The sequence below is a fragment of the Tursiops truncatus genome, chromosome X (genome assembly GCF_011762595.2).
Source record: "Tursiops truncatus isolate mTurTru1 chromosome X, mTurTru1.mat.Y, whole genome shotgun sequence".
In the NCBI taxonomy this organism is placed as follows: Eukaryota; Metazoa; Chordata; class Mammalia; order Artiodactyla; family Delphinidae; genus Tursiops; species Tursiops truncatus.
Genome location: NC_047055.1, coordinates 97,471,083 through 97,494,388, shown reverse-complemented (window position 1 = coordinate 97,494,388; position 23,306 = coordinate 97,471,083). Strand labels below are relative to the sequence as shown.

General features: G+C 37.8%; 1 protein-coding gene across 1 annotated transcript in view; it reads left to right on the top strand.

Moving 5' to 3' along the window:
• CFAP47 (cilia and flagella associated protein 47) overlaps positions 1-23,306 on the top strand; it is a 516,906-nt gene that overhangs the window by 307,752 nt on the left and 185,848 nt on the right. The window contains 4 exon segments of the mRNA XM_073798895.1: positions 901-971; positions 2,425-2,570; positions 18,859-18,970; positions 19,722-19,948. Of these exon segments, the coding sequence (XP_073654996.1) occupies positions 901-971; positions 2,425-2,570; positions 18,859-18,970; positions 19,722-19,948 (556 nt within the window).

Sequence of the window (23,306 nt, the reverse complement as noted above, 5' to 3'; positions counted from 1 at the left end):
AGTATTAAATGTTCTTTTTAAAAAAGGGAATTACTGAAACCGATAGTCAGAATGCCTGTGAGTAGAAGTAAAGCACAGAATAATGACAAGAGGTGGTAAATAACCTTATTAAGAATGTGGTGTAAAGAAAAGACAGTGTTTGGAGAAAAGGAATAGATATGGTTGGAAGAACATTACTTAGAAATAGTATATTTTTACAGCATCAAACTCAAACAAATCAGCTGGCAAGGTGAGAAAATACGGGATGTTTATATTCTCAGAAAAAAATCAGGCAAACAATGTCTTAGAGCCTAGGTCCTAATTGACAGCAAAATAATCATGAATACCAAGAGGAGCAATTTGGAGAAAGTTGATGGGTTCTGGAAGACATGGAACCTTCCAAGGGAGGCCCTTGCTTCAGACTGTGATGGGCTAATTTTCAGAAGTGCAACAAGAGATTAAACAGCTGCCCAAGTCTCCTACCTTTATGAGAAAGAAACAAATGTGGGAACAGTTAGCTTAGAGAAGAGAATTTTTCAAGAAATCAGGTTCTAGAACCATTTTTGGAGAGACTGCCTATGTAGTCCTAAGTTGAGACACCCTCCTTTGGAGTCTGAGGATTTGGGTTTTTATTATTATTACCAACTGTTTACTTCTCTACAGTATTTGCAAGTAAAAAGGAATTGTTTTTACCAAAATTTTTAAAAAGCAATGGTGAAGATATAAATGATTTTTCTTATTTTTAAAATTTCTAACGATATAAATGTAAAAATGATCTTGGAAATACATCTGTGGTCTTTGCATGTCATATTGTAGGTAGCCATAATTTTTAAGGATGTGTAAAAGATTGAATTAAGATAGAATATTGTTTTTGAGTCTTGTTTGTGCTGTTGATGTTGTCTTCCTGTTCCCTTATGACAGCGGTGCTGTGAGTAGCAGTGAACATGATGTTGCTGAGGGCTGTTCCCAGGCCCCAGATGCCTTAAAAACCTGTGAGTGCTGCAAATAAAAGCTTTTATCTTTTTGCATATCTTATTTTTATATAGAGAGCATAATATGAAATGAAATAGTCAGTAAATGCGACTGTAGACAGAACGGTAAGCCCTGGGGATTGCTAGCCACATGGGAGCCCGAGGTGTTGGTCCTCAGCCTTTTCTGCACCATGACCCTTTGGAAAACTCTGTCCACATCCTGCCTTTCACTGCTGAGTCTTAGTTTCCTCGCCTGTACAATGAATGTATTTCAATAAGGGACCTTTATGGTTCCTTTGGCTTATTCTGAACTGTTTAAACCTATTTAGGTGACAGGTCTCATCATGTTTAAAATGTTAAGCAGAAGACAGATTTACTTTGTTTTATGAAATAACTATAGATTTAGAAAATGTGGATAGAATGATGGATAGGAAAATGGATATGGGGATGTTCTGGTGATCTCTAGCTACAGAACAAACCACCTCAAATGTAGTGGTATTAAATAACAAAAATGCCTTATATTATGATCTCTCACACTTCGGGGGTAACTGGCCTCAGCTAGGTGACTCTTGCTCAGGGTCTCTCAGGCAGTTGCTGTCAGATCGAGGGTGGGGCTGTTGTCTTGGACGCTTACATGCAGCCTGTCTATGTGGCCTTGGCTTCTTCACAGGATGGCAACTTGGTTCTAAAAGCAAGTGAACCAGGAAGGAGAGATGATTAGGAAGAAGTTGAATTACATTTTCTGATCTAGTGTCAGAAGTCATACTGCTTGATTTTGCTGCATTCTAGCATACTCTCCGTTAGGATCAGGTCACTAAGACTGGCCCACCGTATCTCCACATTCAAGACAGTATTGAGGGGGCTTCCCTGGTGGCGCAGTGGTTGGGAGTCCGCCTGCTGATGCAGGGGACACGGGTTCGTGCCCCGGTCCGGGAGGATCCCACATGCCGCGGAGCGGCTGGGCCCGTGAGCCATGGCCGCTGAGCCTGCGCGTCCGGAGCCTGTGCTCCGCAACGGGGGAGAGAGACAGTATTGAGGAGTTTGTGGATATGTTTTAAAAAACAACAAAAAGATAAAACTATAAACAGTCCTTTATTTCCAGTTTAAGTTGTCTGTTACACCCTGTAATTTGAATCATTGCATAGTCCACAAAAAAGCTGAAGATTCTGGAATGATCTCTTTGCTATTTATTTTTATATGTATATCTAGGCTAATTTTAAACACTAGTGAAGTTCCTTTTGTTTTTTAAGGAATCTTTAATAGAGGGTCATAATTACACATTTTTATTATGTCAAGCTTGGGCTGGGGTCCCCCATACTTTCATTAACAAATGCATCATCTAATTTTGTGTGCTAATGCTTTGAACATTTTAAAAATTCATCCCCAAACTCTAATCACTAATTGAAACAGCTGCTTTATTTGAACAGCACTTATGAAGTGATACGTAAACAAGCCCTACTTCATGTTTTGGCAGTAATTAAGTCCAATTTCATCAAAGAGTTCTTCTGCTCTACACATACTCTTCACCTGGGAGCGAAAGGGACTTCAAGCCTGGAGGTCTTCTTTCTCCCCTTTGGCATGCACACCCGCTACTGTGTCATCATCCTCAGCGACAAAAAGGTGAGAATGGAACTGTGGTGTGTGCTTTCATCAAGGGCTGGCACTTTAATGGAATAACCAATGCAGGCAACTTGAAGGCAGCTGAAGACTATAGGAATATAGATAACAATGTCAGCCCTCTAGTTGCTAAACAAAGATCTTATCCTCAAGAATAAGCAAAGAGTTACACTAGTTGTAAATTTTATTGGGTTGGCCAAAAAGTTCCTTCGGTTTTAAAGTAAAAATAAAAGGCACATTTTTCATTTTCACCAAGAACTTTATTGAACAACGTATTCACCGTTTTGTTCCACTACCTTCTGCCGTTTTTCAGGCAACTTCATAATTCCATCTTCCCAAAACTTTTTTTTTTTTTTTTTTTTGGCTGTACGCGGGCCTCTCACCGTCGCGGAGCACAGGCTCGGGACGCGCAGGCTCAGCGGCCATGGCTCACGGGCCCAGCCGCTCCGCGGCATGTGGGATCCTCCCAGACCAGGGCACGAACCCGTGTCCCCTGCATTGGCAGGCGGACTCTCAACCACTGCACCACCAGGGAAGCCCATCTTCCCAAAACTTTTTATCTTTTTGAGCAAAGAACTGTTCCAGGTGCCTTTTACAGTCTTACAGGGAACTGAAATTTTTTTCCATTAAGAGAATTTTGTAAAGACCAAAATAAATGTAAATCCGAAGGTGCAATGTCTGGTGAATACGGCAGATGAATCAGAACTTCCCAGCCATGCTATAACAGTTTTTGCCTGGGCATCCAAGAAACATGTAGTCTTGTGTTATCCTGATGGAAGATTGTGCGTTTTCTGTTGACTAATTCTGGGTGCTTTTCATTGAGTGCCGCTTTCACTTGGTCTGACTGGGAGCAGTACTTGTTGGAATTGTTTGGTTTTCAGGAAGGAGCTCATAATAGAGGACTCCCTTACAATCCCACCATGTACACAACATCACCTTCTTTGGATGAAGACGGGCCTTTGGTGTGGTTGGTGGTGGTTCATTTTGCTTGCCCCACGATCTCTTCCGTTCCACACTGTTGTACAGTATCCACTTTTCATCGCCCGTCACAATTTGTTTTAAAAATGGAACTTTTTTGTTACGTTTAAGTAGAGAATCACATGCAGAAATATGGTCAAGAAGGTTTTTTTTGCTTAACTTACATGGAACCCAAACATCAAAGCAATTAACATAACCAAGCTGGTGCAAATGATTTTCAACAATTGATTTGGATATCTTGAGTATGTCGGCTATCTCCCGTGTGGTATAACGTTGATTGTTCTCAATTAATGTCTTGATTTGATCACTATCGACTTCAACTGCTCTACCCAACCTTGGAGCATCGTCCAGCCAGAAATCTCGAGCACGAAACTTCACAAACCACTTTTGACACGTTCGATCAGTCACAGCACCTTCTCCATACACTGCACAAATCATTTTTTTTGCATTACAGTTGCGTTTTTACCTTTCTTGAAATAATAAATTGTAATATGCCAAAAATGTTGCTTTTTTCTTCCATCTTCAATATCAAATTGGCTACACAAAAATTCACCAATTTTGATAAGTTTTTTTTTAAAATGCACTCTGATATGACAGCTGTCACAATACAATCTAACAAAATTGTTTCTAATGAAGTTAAAGACAACTAAGCACTTACTAGAGCCATCTTATGGAAAAAAACAAATGAACCGTTTGGCCAGCCCAATATAATGGTTGGATAAGGAAGTCCCATGGGAGCAGAGTGGAGGCAAGCCTGACCTGCTGGGCCCTATCTGTATCAGTTATCTATGGCTGTGTAACAAGTTACCGAACATGGGGCTTAAAACAATCCGTGTTTATTATATCACATTTTCCACGGATCAGAGATCCAGACATGACCTAGATAGGTCCTCTGTTTTAGGTCTATCAAGTCTTCAATCAAGGGATTGGCCAGTGCTGGGTTCTCCTCAGAGGCTCAATTGAGGAAGGAGCTGCTTCTAAGCTCTCTCAACTTGTTGACAGAATTAATTTCCTGGCTCTGGGATCCGTACATCTTGCTTCTCTAAAGCCAGGGAAGGAGAGAGCCAGGGAGAGGAGAGGAGGCAGGGGAGGAAGGAGAGAGACAGAGACAGAGACAGAGTGAGAAAGAGAGAAAGAAAGAAGACAGGCTTAGAGGAAACGTTTTACAGCATTATTCCCTTCGAGAAAGATACTGCCATGTGTTGATTTGAGGAAGGAATTTATAACCCCCAGGAGATAGTTCCAAATGTATAAGTTATGTGTCAATTATGTACTATATTGAATGCATGTTCAATGAAATAATGGTAACTGGAAAGAGGTATTATATTGACCTGTTTTCTGTAGGATTATTTACACCTGAAAAATAGTATAGCTTCTTAAACATGTAAAAAATAGTTTAATTTTACACTGAAAATTACCATTTAGGAAGAAAAAATGCTATTTTATAGTAATGCTAAATCTTGTTCTTCATTTCTTTTAAAAAAGTTTAGGATTTAACTGAATTCATCTATATCAAAATTTGTGAAAAATAATAGCTATAGGTTGACCAATAGTTAAATAAAATGTTTCACAATCCCTTTTTTATATCAATTCATTATATAGCCCTAGAAAAATGCCCTAGGGTTAATTCTCAATAGCATGGTAAAGAGTTTGATTTTATTCTTCGAATTTTTTTTTTTTTTTCCCACACCTCACGGCTTGTGGGATCTTAGTTCCCCAACAGGGATTGAACCCAGGCCCTCAGCAGTGAAAGCACCAAGTCCTAACCACTGGACCTCCAGTGAACTCCCATTATTCTTTTAATTAGACTATTCGAGTATTAATCTTTACTTCCATAAATTTTATCTAAATTAATCAAAATATAATTACACTTAACTTGGCATCTCAGTTTATTAAAACAGTCTTTTGATTACATATATTTTGTTCTTATCAGAAAAAATATTAAGAAAAACAATGATCATGAAATTATATTGCCATCAATTGAGAAATAATGCCCCTAATCTAAAGTATTGCATTGAATTACAATTACTTAAGTGGGGAAACACATCTATTAATTTACACATTCAATTTTATTGCTAATTATATTGAAAAATGCAATTACACGCTTAAATAGATAATCAAACATCCAAGTCCACCTAGTTAGCTCCTTTTCTTATTGAATGTGTGATAACTGCCTTGCCATTAAGAACCACCTGTTGAAAACTGTAAAGTAATTAGGCCCCAGTTTGATAGCTGTCCAAGTGTAAAACAGAAACGTTTCTACTAAAACTGCTATCAAGGGTCAGCCATTTGTTTCATTTTGGTTGTTCCTTTTGAACTTTCAAATAAAACGAAATGACGTATGTAATAGCTGTTTGAAAGTAGAAACAGTTTTACAAAACTTCCATCAGTGTTCATAGAAATTCCTCAATTAGGGGAAAATCTACAGAAGCCCTAAAAATTCATGCTCTTAAATGTAGAAATCCAAAAAGATTTCTGCTCATGTGTAGACAGGGGCAGATTGAATGGAGGAAGCTGGAGCAAAATCATGACCCAGTCCCTGAGGAAATGCACTTTCCTGGAGGAGGGGTTGACAGACACCCACAAAGAGCACACAAACACTGCACAGCACAAAGCCATGTACTGACACAACCCTGGGACTCTGTCTTCACAGTGGTGCCCGTGTGAACATCTGCTCTGTGTAGTCCTACGTTCCAAAGTCGGAAACCACCCAGCATTGCTGGGATCATCCTTATGAGAGAGGCAGGGGGATCAGGCAGGGATCCTTGATGTGGGGCCTGGGTTAAGAGTGGACTCCATCTGTAGCTACTTACTGTGGCCTGACCAGCCCTTTTCCATCAACACATGAGCCTTTTTATTGAACCACACCAGACTCCTTCTCCCCCCCAGTAGATTTATCTTCTAGTCCTACATTGTCCTTTTTCTGTCTACAGAATTTGGTCAAAACAAATAGAAACCAAAGTCCATATCTTGCTGACTTGAGTAAATGGGAGTCAGCATCCCTGAGCAACTTATGCAATGCAGATTGGTCCTGTTCCACACCAAGAGAGCTCCAGCCTTGCCAGGTCAAATCAAGAGTTGAGAGGGCGAGGGTGCCCACTGCCTGGTAGAAGACCCCACAAGGTCTTCTTGTTGATTTATGGTTTACAACAATTTAGTCTAAGGCTGTGCCATACCAGTTGTTAAATATATTGTATGGGGCTTTCCTGGTGGTGCAGTGGTTGAGAGTCCGCCTGCCGATGTGGGGGACATGGGTTCGTGCCGCGGTCCGGGAAGATCCCACATGACGCGGAGCGGCTGGGCCTGTGAGCCATGGCCGCTGAGCCTGCGCGTCCGGAGCCTGTGCTCCGCAATGGGAGAGGCCACAACAGTGAGAGGCCCGCGTACTGCAAAAAAGTAAATAAATAAAAATGTATATATATATATATATATATATATATATATATATATATATAGTATGTCACTCTGTCCATCTCCCTTAGATTTGCGTAAATAAGTGGAACCCCTCGCGTGACTTTTTGCACTGTCACTCGTCTCATTCTCCCTCAGTCTCTCTGTCTCTGCTGATGCAGCGATTAAGCTGGCAGTCTCTGTTATGTATATTTGTAACTATTCTGCAATCAGTGTGCAACTTTTTCAATCATAATTTAAGGTGCAGACTTAAATAATACTGATTTTTGCGTAATTTTACAGACTGTCAAGGTAAAAACCTTAAATTATATTATGCTAAAATCTTTGTATAATTTAACATTTAGGCAAACTAACTTCAGTTTCATGAAAGTTATTTTTATAGCTGGAGGGACCGAGTATTATTTGCGGGCGGTTTCTTTTATTTTCCATAATTTTTAACAGCAAGCCACATTTCATTCGCCCTTTGATTTTTCTTTTGATTTGTTACAACTGCATTTTTTTTTTTTTTCTATTGGTAACTACACTCCTTCCCACAGGCCATACCCCTGATTTGTTCCCTGGGAAACAGAGAGATGAAATCCCATCTGGCTCATAAACACTTTGAAACATTTATTAACCACAGTATGCCTGCTGGCAATATGGTGGCAGGTTAGGTGAACTTTGAAGTTTTCACCAATGTGGTGAATGTTCTCAAATATATGCATAGCTTGAGCCCCTCCACACTGCAAGGCCTTCTCCTGCTTCACCTACCTTCCTTACCCCTGTTACTGTGAAACCATCAGCATACAATAAGCACTGCAGCCTTTTTCAAGCAAACTATGAGAAGAAAATCTGAAAATGAGAATTTTGTACCCAATGGTAGTTATTTATTTTGGGGGGGTCTCCTCTGGGCTCCTTATCAATGATACAACCAATTAGTCTGTAGAGATTCCGCATATCTCTGGGGTACCAGTATATTAGCTCCAGCGGACTGCACTTCAAATGACATCTAAAATATGAGGAAACAGTAATTCCTATTTTCCCAAATCCATGTTAACTTTATGGACCCTCTCATCCTTTTGTTTTTATTGAGATATAATTGACAGATAACATTCTGTAATTTTGAGGTGTACACCATGTTGGTTTGATACATTTCTGTATGGCAATATGATTACCGCAGTCACGTTAGCTAATGCCTTTATCACATCACACAATTATTTTTTCCTTTTTGTGTTGAGAACAGCTAAGATCTAGTGTCTTAGCAACTTTGAAGTTTATAAAATACTAATTTTGACTATAATTACTGTGCTATGCATTAGATCTCTCAAACTTATTTATCTGATAGTTGCAGGTTTGGAACCCTCTCCTTCTTGAAGGAAACTGTAGAATATGGAGTATGGCTTATTGTAAGTTAAAATTTGACACCCTTATTGTAAGTTAAAATATGACACCCTCAAGCTATTTTCTCAGTAATTTCGTTTTATCATTCAGTTCACTCTGCCCAACACAGTTTAATTCACCAACTGTATAAAGCCAATTTTCTAGGTATGGAGAGAGTGAACACACAGAAAAGGCAAGAACACAACTCAAGGGACTTACATTCCAGTGGAGAAAACAAACTTGCACAAGGCTGGCCCAGCTCACACAGAAATTTTGTGTTAATTTGAAGTGGGTGCTCCCTCCAGGTTTACAAAAAATGCTTGCTGAACATATGGCACATTCATAAGAATTAGAAAAATGCATTCCTTCCTTCAATGGATGCAACCTTATGCTGGGACGACCTTGCCCTCAACAAGATGCCCCTTGCAAGATATACTCTTTTCTTGTGTGCGTGGTGTCCTGGAACATGTCCACTCATTTCTATAATATAGATTGTGACCATTTCTAGAATAGAGGGAAGAATGCATAGCAGAGGCAGGGATAATTGATTAATTGAGGTGTTTGGTTAAGAAGGGTGAGTAGAAATTTGCCAATAAACAGAGTTTGGGGAGAGAAGTGTGCTCAGGAGAAGATTCTAAGAACATTAGGTAAAAGAACTAAGCGTGAAATTTCATGAATACTTGAATTGCCAGTTTTGAGCATGGAATGTTGGAAATGACAGAAAATGGATTGGATGGGTAAGTCACACTGATAATGAGGAGGGCAGTGAATTTTAAGTTGAATAACTTAATTTATTAATATTATTATTATTATTGAAAGCGGGAACCCAACAGAAGGTTTTGAGCATAGGTGTGATCTGATTTCGTTTTGTTTTAGAAAGCATCTCTGGAGCCAAAACAGAGAGTAAATTAAGAGTTGGAGACAGAAACTGGAGACCGAGAGACTGGCTAGGAGACTCCTGCAGTCTATTACACTATTCCACACACCTCCATTTTCTACTGCCCTCTGCTTTTCACTTACCAGCAGTCAAATAGAGAAAAGGATGTGAGAAGCAATGGGGGAAGAAGAGGTGATGATGTCGGATTTGGGGGAAAGAAGAAGGGGACAAGAGAGAACTGTGAAGAATATTGTTATAAAGATCAATCTTAATGGCAGTTTCAGTGATGTTCACGCTTGAAGGGAAAGCAAATTTTCATTTATCAATACTTGCAGAGCAAATTGGTGGCAAAAAATTTGAATAGAAACTTCTGAAAAATATGGTGATAAAGGCAAAGAGAGATTGTTAATCTTATTGCCACAGTAGCTTCTAGAGTCTAGGCCCAGCTTCCTGTTTATTTGAGAGATGTTTTCCTACAATATACCATGTGTTTTTATCAATCAGTTCATATTTTATGCCATTTAAATATATGTTGCCTCCTCAAAATGTCTGTGGAATAATCTCTCGGGCATGCAATTAACACTGTGTTAAAACTATGTTTAAAAAGTTGAAATTTTTAGTGCAGGCATATAAATCTTTTCATATGCCTTCTTCTCACCCTCACTGAATCTTCAACCTCCATCATTCTATGAAAAGTAGTATTTTTTTTTTAACATCTTTATTGGAGTATAATTGCTTTACAATGGTGTGTTAGTTTCTGCTTTACAACAAAATGAATCAGTTATATATATACATATGTTCCCATATCTCTTCCCTCTTGCAACTCCCTCCCTCCCAACCTCCCTATCCCACCCCTCCAGGCGATCACAAAGCACCAAGCTGATCTCCCTGTGCTATGAGGCTGCTTCCCACTAGCTATCTACCTTACGTTTGGTAGTGTATATATGTCCATGCCTCTCTCTCGCTTTGTCACAGCTTACCCTTCCCCCTCCCCATATCCTCAAGTCCATTCTCTAGTAGGTCTGTGTCTTTATTCCTGTCTTACCCCTAGGTTCTTCATGACATTTTTTTTCTTAAATTCCATACATATGTGTTAGCATACGGTATTTGTCCCTCTCTTTCTGACTTACTTCGCTCTGTATGACAGACTCTAGGTCTATCCACCTCATTACAAATAGCTCAATTTCGTTTCTTTTTCTGGCTGAGTAATATTCCATTGTATATATGTGCCACATCTTCTTTATCCATTCATCCAATGATGAACACTTAGGTTGTTTCCATCTCCTGGCTACTGCAAATAGAGCTGCAATGAACATTTTGGTACATGACTCTTTTTGAATTATGGTTTTCTCAGGGTATATGCCCAGTAGTGGGATTGCTGGGTCATATGGTAGTTCTATTTGTAGATTTTTAAGGAACCTCCATACTGTTCTCCACGGTGGCTGTATCACCAACAGTGCAAGAGTGTTCCCTTTTCTCCACACCCTCTCCAGCATTTATTGTTTCTAGATTTTTTGATGATGGCCATTCTGACTGGTGTGAGATGATATCTCATTGTAGTTTTGATTTGCATTTCTCTAATGATTAGTGATGTTGAGCATTCTTTCATGTGTTTGTTGGCCGTCTGTATATCTTCTTTGGAGAAATGTCTGTTTAGGTCTTCTGCCCATTTTTGGAGTGGGTCGTTTGCTTTTTGGTATTAAGCTGCATGAGGTGCTTATTAATTTTGGAGATAATCCTTTGTCAGTTGCTTCATTTGCAAATATTTTCTCCCATTCTGAGGGTTGTCTTTTGGTCTTATTTATGGTTTCCTTTGCTGTGCAAAAGCCTTGAAGTTTCATTAGATCCCATTTGTTTATTTTTGTTTTTATTTCCATTTCTCTAGGAGGTGGGTCAAAAAGGATCCGGCTGTGATTTATGTCATAGAGTGTCCTGCCTATGTTTTCCTCTAAGAGTTTGATAGTTTCTGGCCTTACATTTAGGTCTTTAATCCATTTTGAGCTTATTTTTGTGTTTGGTGTTAGGGAGTGATCTAATCTCATACTTTCACATGTACCTGTCCAGTTTTCCCAGCACCGCTTATTGAAGAGGCTGTCCTTTCTCCACTGTACATTCCTGCCTCCTTTATCAAAGATAAGGTGACCATATGTGCGTGGGTTTATCTCTGGGCTTTCTATCCTGTTCCATTGATCTATCTTTCTGTTTTTGTGCCAGTACCATACTGTCTTGATTACTGTAGCCTTGTAGTATAGTCTGAAGTCAGGGAGCCTGATTCCTCCAGCTCCATTTTTCGTTCTCAAGATTGCTTTGGCTATTTGGGGTCTTTTGTGTTTCCATACAAATTGGGAAATTTTTTGTTCTAGTTCTGTGAAAAATGCCAGTGGTAGTTTGCTAGCAATTGCATTGAATCTGTAGATTGCTTTGGATAGTAGAGTCATTTTCACAATGTTGATTCTTCCAATCCAAGAACATGGTATATCTCTCCATCTATTTGTATCATCTTTAATTTCTTTCATCAGTGTCTTATAATTTTTTGCATACAGGTCTTTTGTGTCCTTAGGTAGCTTTATTCCTAGATATTTTATTCTTTTTGTTGCAATGGTAAATGGGAGTGTTTTCTTGATTTCACTTTCAGATTTTTCATCATTAGTGTATAGGAATGCCAGAGATTTCTGTGCATTAATTTTGTATCCTTTCACTTTACCAAATTCATTGATTAGCTGTAGCAGTTTTCTGGTAGCATCTTTAGGATTCTCTATGTATAGTATCATGTCATCTGCCAACAGGGACAGCTTTACTTCTTCTTTTCCGATTTGGAGTCCTTTTATTTCCTATTCTTCTCTGATTGCTGTGGCTAAAACTTCCAAAACTGTGTTGAATAAGAGTGGTGAGAGTGGGCAACCTTGTCTTGTTCCTGATCTTAGTGGAGAAATGCTTTCAGTTTTTCACCATTGAGGACGATGTTGGTTGTGGGTTTGTCATATATGGCCTTTATTATGTTGAGGAAAGTTCCCTCTATGCCTATTTTCTGCAGGGTTTTTATCATAAATGGGTGTTGAATTTTGTCGAAAGCTTTCTCTGCATCTATTGAGATGATCATATGGTTTTTCTCCTTCAGTTTGTTAATACGGTGTATCACGTTTATTGATTTGCGTTTTTTTTTTTTTTTTTTTTTTTGCGGTACGCGGGGCCTCTCACTGTTGTGGCCTCTCCTGTTGCAGAGCGCAGGCTCCGGATGTGCAGGCTCAGCGGCCATGGCTCACGGGCCCAGCCGCTCCGCGGCATGTGGGATCTTCCCGGACTGGGCCACGACCCCATGTCCCCTGCATCAACAGGCGGACTCTCAACCACTGCGCTACCAGTTAAGCCCTGATTTGCATATATTGAAGAATCCTTGCATGCCTGGAATAAACCCCACTTGGTCATGGTGTATGATCCGTTTAATGTGCTGTTGGATTCTGTTTGCTAGTATTTTGTTGAGGATTTTTGCATCTATGTTCGTCAGTGATATTGGCCTGTAGTTTTCTTTCTTTGTGACATCCTTGTCTGGTTTTGGTATCAGGGTGATGGTGGCCTCGTAGAATGAGTTTGGGAGTGTTCCTCCCTCCGCTATATTTTGGAAGAGTTTGAGAAGGATAGCTGTTAGCTCTTCTCCAAATGTTTGATACAATTCACCTGTGAAGCCATCTGATCCTGGGCTTTGGTTTGTTGAAAGATTTTTAATCACAGTTTTAATTTCAGTGCTTGTGATTGGTCTGTTCATATTTTCTATTTCTTCCTGATTCAGTCTTGGCAGGTTGTGCATTTCTAAGAATTTGTCCATTTCTTCCAGGTTGTCCATCTTATTGGCATAGAGTTGCTTGTAGCAATCTCTCATGGTCTCTTGTATTTTTGCAGTGTCGGTTGTTACTTCTCCTTTTTCATTTCTAATTCTATTGATTTGAGTCTACTCTCTTTTTCTGCTGATGAGTCTGACTAATGGTTTATCAATTTTGTTTATCTTCTCAAGGAACCAACTTTTAGTTTTATTGATGTTTGCTATCGTTTCCTTCATTTCTTTTCATTTATTTCTGATCTGATCTTTATGATTTCTTTCCTTCTGCTGGCTTTGGGGTTTTTTTGTTCTTCTTTCTCTAATTGCTTTAGGTGCAAGGTTAGGTTGTTTATTCGAGATGTTTCCTGTTTCTTAAGGTAGGATTGTATTGCTATAAACTTCCCTCTTAGAACTGCTTTTGCTGCATCCCATAGATTTTGGGTCATTGTGTCTCCATTGTCATTTGTTTCTAGGTACTTTTTAATTTCCTCTTCGATTTCTTCAGTGATCACTTCGTTATTAAGTTGTGTATTGTTTAGCCTCCCTGTGTTTGTATTTTTTACAGATCTTTTCCTGTAATTGATATCTAGTCTCATAGCATTGTGGTCGGAAAAGATACTTGATACTATTTCGATTTTTTAAATTTACCAAGGCTTGATTTGTGACCCAAGATATGATCTATCCTGGAGAATGTTCCATGAGCACTAGAGAAAAATGCGTATTCTGTTGTTTTTGGATGGAATGTACTATAAATATCAATTAAGTCCTGCTTGGTTAATGTATCACTTAAAGCTTGTGTTTCCTTATTTATTTTCATTTTGGATGATCTGTCCATTGGTGTAAGTGGGGTGTTAAAGTTGCATGAACTTTATTGTTTGAGGACTGCATTTAACTAGATACACAGGAAGAACAAAATATCTTTTGTGAGGCTTTCTTACAGTTGACAATGGGCATTGGCATCTTTCTGGAAAATATAAATTCAAGTAAACCTGCCGACTGTAAAATATGAAATTAAGAGCAGAAAGGAAATTTAATAGGTGACTCTTAGAATAGCTCACATTGACAAGTACCTATTATGCATCAGATAATAGGTACTGACGCATACTGTCAGTATCCTTGTCTCTGCCTCTAGACTTGAAATGAAAAGTGCATCTCCACTTTAAAAGAGTTCTTTATTGCATTTGTATTCTTTCCTGGTCTGATTTTCTTTCAAGAAAAGTGGAGGGAAATAATTAAGTGATACTACAAATGACTTCCCTAAATAATTTGCTGGAACAGGCATTATATTCAATTAAATTGTTTCTTTTTAATAAAAAAGAACTTTGAAAGTGAACAAGTTAGACATACTGTTTTGAGAAATGATAACATATTGTCTGTTTAAGATGTAGAGCTGAATTGAACAGAGTCTTAGTAACTGACATTTCAAGTGGCTAATCAATGGCTAGGAAGCTGTTTATAATTTACATTTTAGAAAAATATTCTGGAAAATAACAGTTTACTCCTTTTGTATTAAATCCTGTGAATTGGTATTCAGTTTTATGGAGTAGACAAGCTATATAGATCTGGTTTCATTCAGGTACACATTTAAAAAAATGCAATTATGGGCTTCCCTGGTGTCGCAGTGGTTGAGAATCTGCCTGCCAATGCAGGGGACGTGGGTTCGTGCCCCTGTCCAGGAAGATCCCCATGCTGCGGAATGACTGGGCCACTGAGCCATGGCCGCTGAGCCTGCGCGTCCAGAGCCTGTGCTCTGCAACGGGAGAGGCCACAACAGTGTTAGGCCCGTGTACCGCAAAAAAAAAAAAAAAAAAAAAAAAGCAATTATTATAATTCTATACTCACCAAGTCTAATTTCTTACGAAGACTATGTCAACACAAATCATCAATTAACAATCTATAATAGGAAAGGAAAAGAGTTTTATTTGAGCTAAACTGGGGACTGTGGCCTGGGACACAGATTCGAGAGGCACTTGAATTGTGTTCTCCCATACTACAAAATGTGGGAGGCTAATATAGGCAAAAATCAAAAAGTTACATAAGTTGATTGTCAAGAATTAGGATTGGAGCTGGCAAGAAGTAAGGATCTTGTTAAGCAAGGATTGGTTTGGACTCTGAAGTGTTTTCACAGTTACAAGAGGAGACCTTGAGATCATAAGGTTGCATCTGGCAGCTGCTAGCAGGTATTGTTTTGAGAATGGCTAGCGGTGTCCTTAAGTTTGAAACAGTTCAGAAAGGTCAGTTTCTCAGTGATGCAGGAATGTGTCTGAAACTACATCTGCAATAGCCACCCGCATCCATTTTGAATGCCTGAACCACAATTACTCCAATGATTTTTATTCTTTTCTTCAGTGGTTAAGGCAGATGTAAAATTTGTGTTTCACAGGCCATAAGACAGGCTATTCTAGTTAGCATAAAGTTTGAGCCAAATCATATATAAGCCAGAATGATTTCCCCATACCTCAACATGTGAAAATGTCTTCTGTCAACTACACTTTGGGTAAAACAACTGATTTTTAGATAAAAATAAACATGAGAAAAATATTAAAAGTAAAATATTAACATATTGTTTTCTCCAGTCTCTGGTGAACTGATACATTTGCACTCCAATTATCATTGAGAAAAAATTTTTTTGGCCGCACTGTGCAGCTTGCGGGATCTGAAAATTTTATAACGTTAGTATCGATCATTCAGTTGTATGTAGTAAAACACACACATACACAGTAAACACATTTCAGATTGCTAGCTTGCATTTATGTTTGAAAAGTACATGGCTGTTTAGTAAAAATTACTCCATGAAAATTATATATAACATACTATTTATTACTAGGAGTGCACAGATTTAAATGCTAAGCAATTTAAAACATTCAAAGTTTTCCATATTCCATTTTTCAGCAGGAACTAAAGATAATTGTGGATTGTAATTAATAAAATTGTATTGAACATTATCGTGAAAGTAGAAGACAAAATTAATTTTATTATAAACAAATCTCATTTGGGGAGGGATAATGAAGCTGTAAATAAATTGTCCTCACAATCAGAAATTGTTCATTCTTATATTGTTTCCAGATTTTTACTTCACTTGTTATCAAAGATATTTATAACATTTTGGTATATTTTTATTATGTGATCAGTTTACTTTTATATCATTTATGTGTGTATTGCTTGTTCAAAGATATCTTTGGAATAGTCTCTCAAACATACAGTTGAGATTATTTTAAGACTGTGCAACAGTTCAAACTAGTTACAATCCCAGCTTCGAAGTTAGGTTTCCTTTTGCTTGCCTGGTAGTTAGTTGCATGCCTGTCACAAGCCCATTCTGGTACAAGATTATCCATTGTGTGGCTTAAACCTAAATTTGTCAGTCCATGTTTTCACTCATCCTCTCAAGTCTTGGCTCCACCCTAGATCTTTTTTTTGTTTTTTTCTTAACTTAATTTTTATTTTAAACCCTCAGGTGATTGACATGCACGTGAAATTTGGGAAGCCTGCTCTCACTCCATTTAAATGGATCTCTTAAGTGCCTGGTACGTGCCAGGCAAAGGGTTAGAGATTATTCTAAAGTTGTGTTTGAACAAGCAACGTATATGTAAATGATATAAAAGTAAACTAATCACATGATAAAAATATACCAAAAAATTGTAATATCTTAGATAACAAGTGAAATGGCAACAGTTGTTGCATGACCTCCTGTAGTCCTCACCACATCTTTACTATCATTCTACTTCTTAAAATATCAGCATTAAAAAAAAGGCTTTCAGACAGAGAAAGATAAATACTGTATGATATCACTTGTATGTGGAATCTAAAAAATACAACAAATGAATGAATATAACAAAAAGAAACAGACTTACAGATACAAAGAGCAAACTAGTGGTTACCAGTGGGAAGAGAGAAGGGGAAGGGGCAATATAGGGGTAGGCAATTAAGAGGCACAAACTACTATGTATAAAATAAATAAACTACAAGGATATATTGTACTACACAAGGACTAGAGCCAATATTTTATAATAATTATAAATGGAGTATAACCTTTAAAAATTGTGAATCACTGTGTTGTACACCTGAAACTTATATTAATATTGTAAAGCAAATATACCTCAATTTAAAAAAAGAAAAAGAAACAAAGAAAAGACTGTATTATGGAACATATAAAATACACAGAATTGTAGAAATAAAACTGTAGTATATCACCCCCTGTATCCTTTGCTCAGTTTCAACAGTGCATTGCCAAGCAAGTTTCATGAAGCAAATCTCAGTCATCACATCATTTTGTCCACAAATAATTCAGGAAGTGTCTCTACAACAAAAAGACTCTGGGTTTGTTTTTTGTTTTGTTTTATTTTTTTGACATAACCATGATACCATTACTACTAAAAATATCGTATTTTTTTAAATAGCATCAAAAATCAAGGCATTCTTCATATTTCCCTGATTGTCTCATTATTGTTGTTATGTTTGTTTGTTTTTATCATTTCATTTTAAGTTTCTTTGTTTGAAATACAGGGGAGGAAAAATAATCTTCCCTCTACTCCTCTGAGTTCTTCTTGACTAAGACCCCTGTAATAAAAGACAGATTAACAAGAGAAAAACAGAAGTGTATTAACATGTATACCTCATATATACATGGGAGATACCCAAGGAAAAAGGAGTTAATTCCTTGAGGTGGCTTAGAATTCAGGCTTAAATACCATCTTAATAAGGAAAGGGGAGGGAGGGATGTCAGCCACTTAGAGGAGAGTAAATGATTTTTAGGAAAAATGAATAGGCCCTTAGAGTAGATGAAAGATATGATAGTTTGTGACAACGCTTGGTTGTGGTGTCAACTTCTAGTCTCTTCGTGTGACAAGCGTCAATACTCCCTAGTTGATGAAACTCTCAGGGAGGGGATTTACAACAATCGAGTTCCTTTTGGAGTATCTGTCTTAGGCAGATAAGGGAAGTTCATAGAAAGCTCTCCCTGTTTTTCAGGTGCCTACAGCTCAAAAGAATCAATATACCAAAGCAGCATATTTTGTTGTGGCACATCCTGAACTCCTACAGTCATGTTTTGGGATAGCATAGTCTGCTGCACTGAAGAATCAAGATCTAGATGATATTTATCCATTGTGATTGTATGATGTGTCTTTTGAGACTTTCTCCCTCTCATTTTTCATTTACTCTCTGGGTTCCTAACATAAAAGTGTTGTTCATCCCATTTTATAGAGGAAGAAACTGGAACTCAGAGATTCAGTAAACTTGCCTGAGGCTTATTAGTAGGTAGTAAGTGCCAGCGCCAGAATTAAAACCAGGCTTGTCCACCTCTGTTGGTCTTTCCCTATATCATGTTGTTGCCCTTGCATTGTTCCCACTTTTAGTTTCATGCTGTTTAGTCTTTTGTACTTCTTGCCTAATCACTTATTCTAAAAGATCTTCAGACCCTCACATGCACATTTTGAAACCCCCCACTTTAAAATATAGACTCTTAGGGACTCAGACACCCTGCAAAAATGATGTCACTCCCTTCCAACAATAAATCACAAAATGAAGGAAAATTTTTTCTCATTTGCTTGAATTCATTTGTTTTAAGCTAACAGTCTTCCAAGGATATTTGTACCTATAACGATCAACTGCTGTCAGTGCCGCCCTGAGACCTTCTCAATCCATCTCTGTTCTAGTTGCGTGCAAAGTTTCCCTCATACTATGGTAGGGCTGTATTTCATCCTTACCTTTCTCCACCCATTTAGGGCCTGTGTTGCTTAGTAATGCACAATACATGTTTTTATAGTACAAAGATTTTTCTCATAGGTGAAAGATTTATCGTAATATTTTTCTGAACTTTTAAAATTTAATATTACTGTGTGGTTGTGTTTTAGATTGGAGAATTAATATATGCTTTGGAAGGAAGAGGTATGATCCCCTTGCCTTCCAGATTCTTTCCAATGGATTCTTCAACTCCGCTTGACCATAGCAGTTCTCCAGAAGAAGGTAGAGTATCTGTGCATTTTATTTCATTTCTAATGTTGAAGGATGGTACCATTCCTCATATAGTCACCTAAGCACCCTCACAGCACATTTTGCCAATATATGATTACATTTCTGAAGGCTCCCTTTTAACTTTATTATGTCAGCATACATGGAATAGAGTACCATTTTAACAATTAAGAAAATGTCGATGGTGATTCTTTTTTAAATCTTTATTTCTTTTAGTCTTCAGGTAAATATTATAATTTGGCATTCAAAATATTTACTCAGCAAAATTTTCCATTTTCCAAGTAACTTGGAAATAACTACAATGTCAAATTCTATATGCTATAATATAACCTGTACTTCTACCCAATGTCCTAGTTTAAAGTGTAAGGTTATTACTGAAAGAAAATGGCAATTTTTGCCCGTCCTTGAGAGGTGTCTTTCTTTACATTTCTTTCTGTTCCTCCTACCTTCTAACCACTGGTAGGAGCACAATGGCCACTGAATTTTTTAGCAAGTTGATGATGTTTCTACGAAAGAACCACTTGACTAGAACTCTTTGTAGAGAAAAATATCTTTAATTCCTGAAGACTTACTCTTGAATTACTGAATTAGGACTACTAGAGATGTGTTGCCTATTTCTTTCTACTCTGGTTAATAAAGGCCATAACTGCAGTGTTATATTTCAGACCTCCCAAGTCCATCCTGGATAACAACGTTAAGGGTGTAACTGATCATTGCAATCATGAATAATTTTTGCTTCCCCTAGTGCTTAATAAGGAAGATCCAGTTCTGTATTTGAAATGTAAGCTCCGTCAAATCCTGGATGTGGACCTTAAATTGCCACTGACTAATGAAGCCAAGGAGAAGGCCTTGGCTTTTGCAGCACAGCAGCAGATGTCGAAGATAGAGTATGAGAGAAGGTTGATCACGGGCACTCTGGAGAGCAGTAGCATCCGCTTGGCCATCACCCTCCTGGGGCTGACCAAGATCAAGGTGGGAATGGAGGACAGAGGATGTGCTGAAATTAGTCTCTCTTTAAAAATGTACAGAGATCATAACAATGTTTTTACATATAAAAATGATGAAAGCTGCTTTTCCTCAGAAGGACAGCTCAGTAGCTTTTTTCTTTTTTACCTCATTAAATAATAAATCTGAAACAAATTGTTCTGCTAGGTAATTTTAGGCATTACAGTATGGTTGATATTTCACAGTAATTCTCAATTCTGCCTCTACATTGGGATGCCCTGGAGAACTGATCCCAGTGCTCAGGCCCCACCAGAACAATTCAGTATCAGTCTCTGGAAGGGGGTGAGTGGGGACATATTCTACAAGTTGTCCAGGATATTCTGTTGTTCATCCAGAGAGGATCATTTCTGGGGTCAGATTACCAGGCTGAGAATCCAGACTCTAACACTGTCCAGCTGTGTGACTGTGAGCTGGTAACTTAAAACTCCTCCAGCCTTGATTTTTACATTTGTAATAAGGAGATAATGGTCATTAATGGAAACTAAGTGAGATAATTATATAAAATGCTTAGCGTAGTACCTAGTATATAATTAGTGCTCTCTAGATGTATGGCATTGTTGTTGTTGTTGTTACTGTTACTGTAGACTCTACTGTATTACAGCTTGAACTCTATCTTATAATTGAAATAAGGTACAGTCAAGTCGCCACAGAGCCACGAAAGCGATTCTTCTAAAATGGTAACCTGCACACTTTGCTCCTTCGCTCCCCTGGCTTTTCTAGCTTGCGTCAGAATGAAAACCAACATCTTTACGGTGGTCTTCATGACCCTCCTGGTCAGGCCCATCCCCTTTCCTGACCTCAGCATCTCCACTGGAGCCCATTCACTCCTGTCCCTCCCTGGGTACAGGCCTTCTTGCTGTTCTTCCAGTGCCCGAAGAAGGCCTGCTCCCTGCGGCCTGTGCACGTCTGTCCTTTGTTGCTTTTCTCTGGGCGTGAGAGGCTGCGTCCCTCAGTTACTTCAGGTCTGCTGGAATGCTACTGCTAAGCTTCTGCTTTACCAGCTTGCATTTTTAAAAGAATCCCTTACTTCCGCCAGCCACTTTCCAAACCCTAAACTTCTTTCAGTTTTCTTTGTCAGTAGCATTTACCATCTGAGAGTAGTATATTTATGTGTTTACTCTTTATCTCCAGCAAGGGAATTTGTGAGAAGATATTTGTTTAGTTAACTCTCATATCACCAGTGCCTAGAAAAGTGTGCACTGTACCAAAGGTAGTCACTAAATCTTTGTTCACTGAAGGAATAAACAGTAATTTTTAGAATCCTGCTCGTTTAATGTTAGTCTTGATTTACATAGGTTACAACAAAACCCTTGGCATTGTAGGGGTGATTTATTTTTTTATTTGTCAGAATGCTAGAATGAATATAGTCTAAGCACCAATTTCTAACAATTTGTGCTGTTATTTTATGGATGACCTGGATTTTTATGTTCTGATAAGGTCAAAAATATCAAGGCCCAAGGCTCTGATATCCTCCAGACTGACCTGTACACACTGTGCATCTAAGAAGCCAATGGCTCTCTCTTCAGCTCATACCAAAATGCTTACTTCTGCTATAGAGCAGTGCATTTGGGAAGGTTTGTGTTCAACTTGCAGTGCACTATTACAATAAAAATGTTCAATAGGTGGCTTTTTTCAAAATTCATGCCTATTATAGTGCTCTCTCTCTCTTTCTCTCCCTCTTTTCTTTTAAATTGTCTTCATTCGTACCTCTTGTCGAAAATTTTATGTAAATGAAAAAATGCTTGAGGGAGATGGATTTTGTCTGTGGATCCCTTTTCTATTATTTATGCATGTATATAGTTTCTATCTTTCTCCCTGGAACCCAGCACACTTTTTGTTTCTTATTGCATTTATCAAATTATGTTTTGTATATGATTTTTTTTTATTTACCTATTTTCCCCATCAGATTGTGAATTCCTAGAAATCTAAAAACTTTTGTCATGTGTTTTCTTGTCTATCCCTCAGTGTCTTGTGCATGAGAAGTGCTGTCATTGTTTAATTGGATTGAACATGTACCTGACAAACAAATGGTACTTTAAACCTGTAGTCTTTGTTGTATAGGCTGATGTCAGTCCAGGTTGCCTCATAGCCTGATTTTTCACAAAGTCATCTTGCTGTTTACTTATCCTTATTTCCCTCCCACCTTTGCAGGATGGGTATATGTATGTCTCCACTTCTCCAAAATTGTTGGTGGAAATAGTAATAATTATTATTATTTATGATTAAATCTTGACTTCTTTAAAATTTAAATGTTTTAAGCAGTCTGTAAATTTAAAATGAGAAGTTTTTTTTCACTTGAAGATTACAGTTTTCTTTGAAGTCTACAAATATCATGAATTTTTTTTTATTTTGGCAAAAACTCTCTAAATGCAAAAAATAACTACAGAAGTGTTGAATATGCCAGTCTAAGAAAATCAGCTACACCAAATCAGAACGTATAGGCACATCTTATTCTGTTGATATACATGTAGTCATAGAGTTTTCTTTTCAAGTGCAATTATCACTGCACTGTTGAAATATAATAATGCTAATACAGCAGAACAGTAAACAGAATTGATTTTAAAAGTTCTCTCTCCTTGTATAGTATTTGACACCTTTTTTCCCCCAAATACTTTTATGTACACTTTTCAAATTATTTCCATGACCCCATGGAGAAGTGGAGAGAAGATAGGATTACACTTGTAATACAAAACAAGTGGAATGACTGAGGCATAAAAAGACCTAAGTTGCCCTCACTGACAGGGCAGAGATTACAGCCTAGATCAGGGTAGAGACATTATTGTATTTTAAAGCTGGAAAATAAATAATGCTGAACACTCAGAGACACATAGTACAACATCTTACTTTTACAGACCTATTAACCAAGACCCCAAAATAGTAAGATAGTAGCCCAAGGTGACACCACTGATTTGTGACAGATTAGAAATGGGCCTAGGTTTTTACCTCCCAGAGTCCATTACTCTTTTCCTTGCCCTGCATAGCCTCCAGATCATATGTTCATTTCTTAGTTTACTGCCATGAAATTGTATAATGGAATAAATGAAAGTCTAGAATTCTCTGTTATAGCATAAAATAACCATATAACAAATAAAATCTAAAATTATCCTCGAAATAAATCTGTTTAGAGCAAAATCTAATTGAATAAATGTAATTACTTTTCCACCAAAGAAAAGTGACATGTCTAATTTTTTATTATACAGCCATGTGCAATTTGAATTGTTGAAATATTTGTAAGGTAATAGCATTATGATGTATCTACTTTATATACTCTGAGAGACAGGATCTTTTGTCAGGAGCATGAATATCTGGTACTTTACACTTAGCG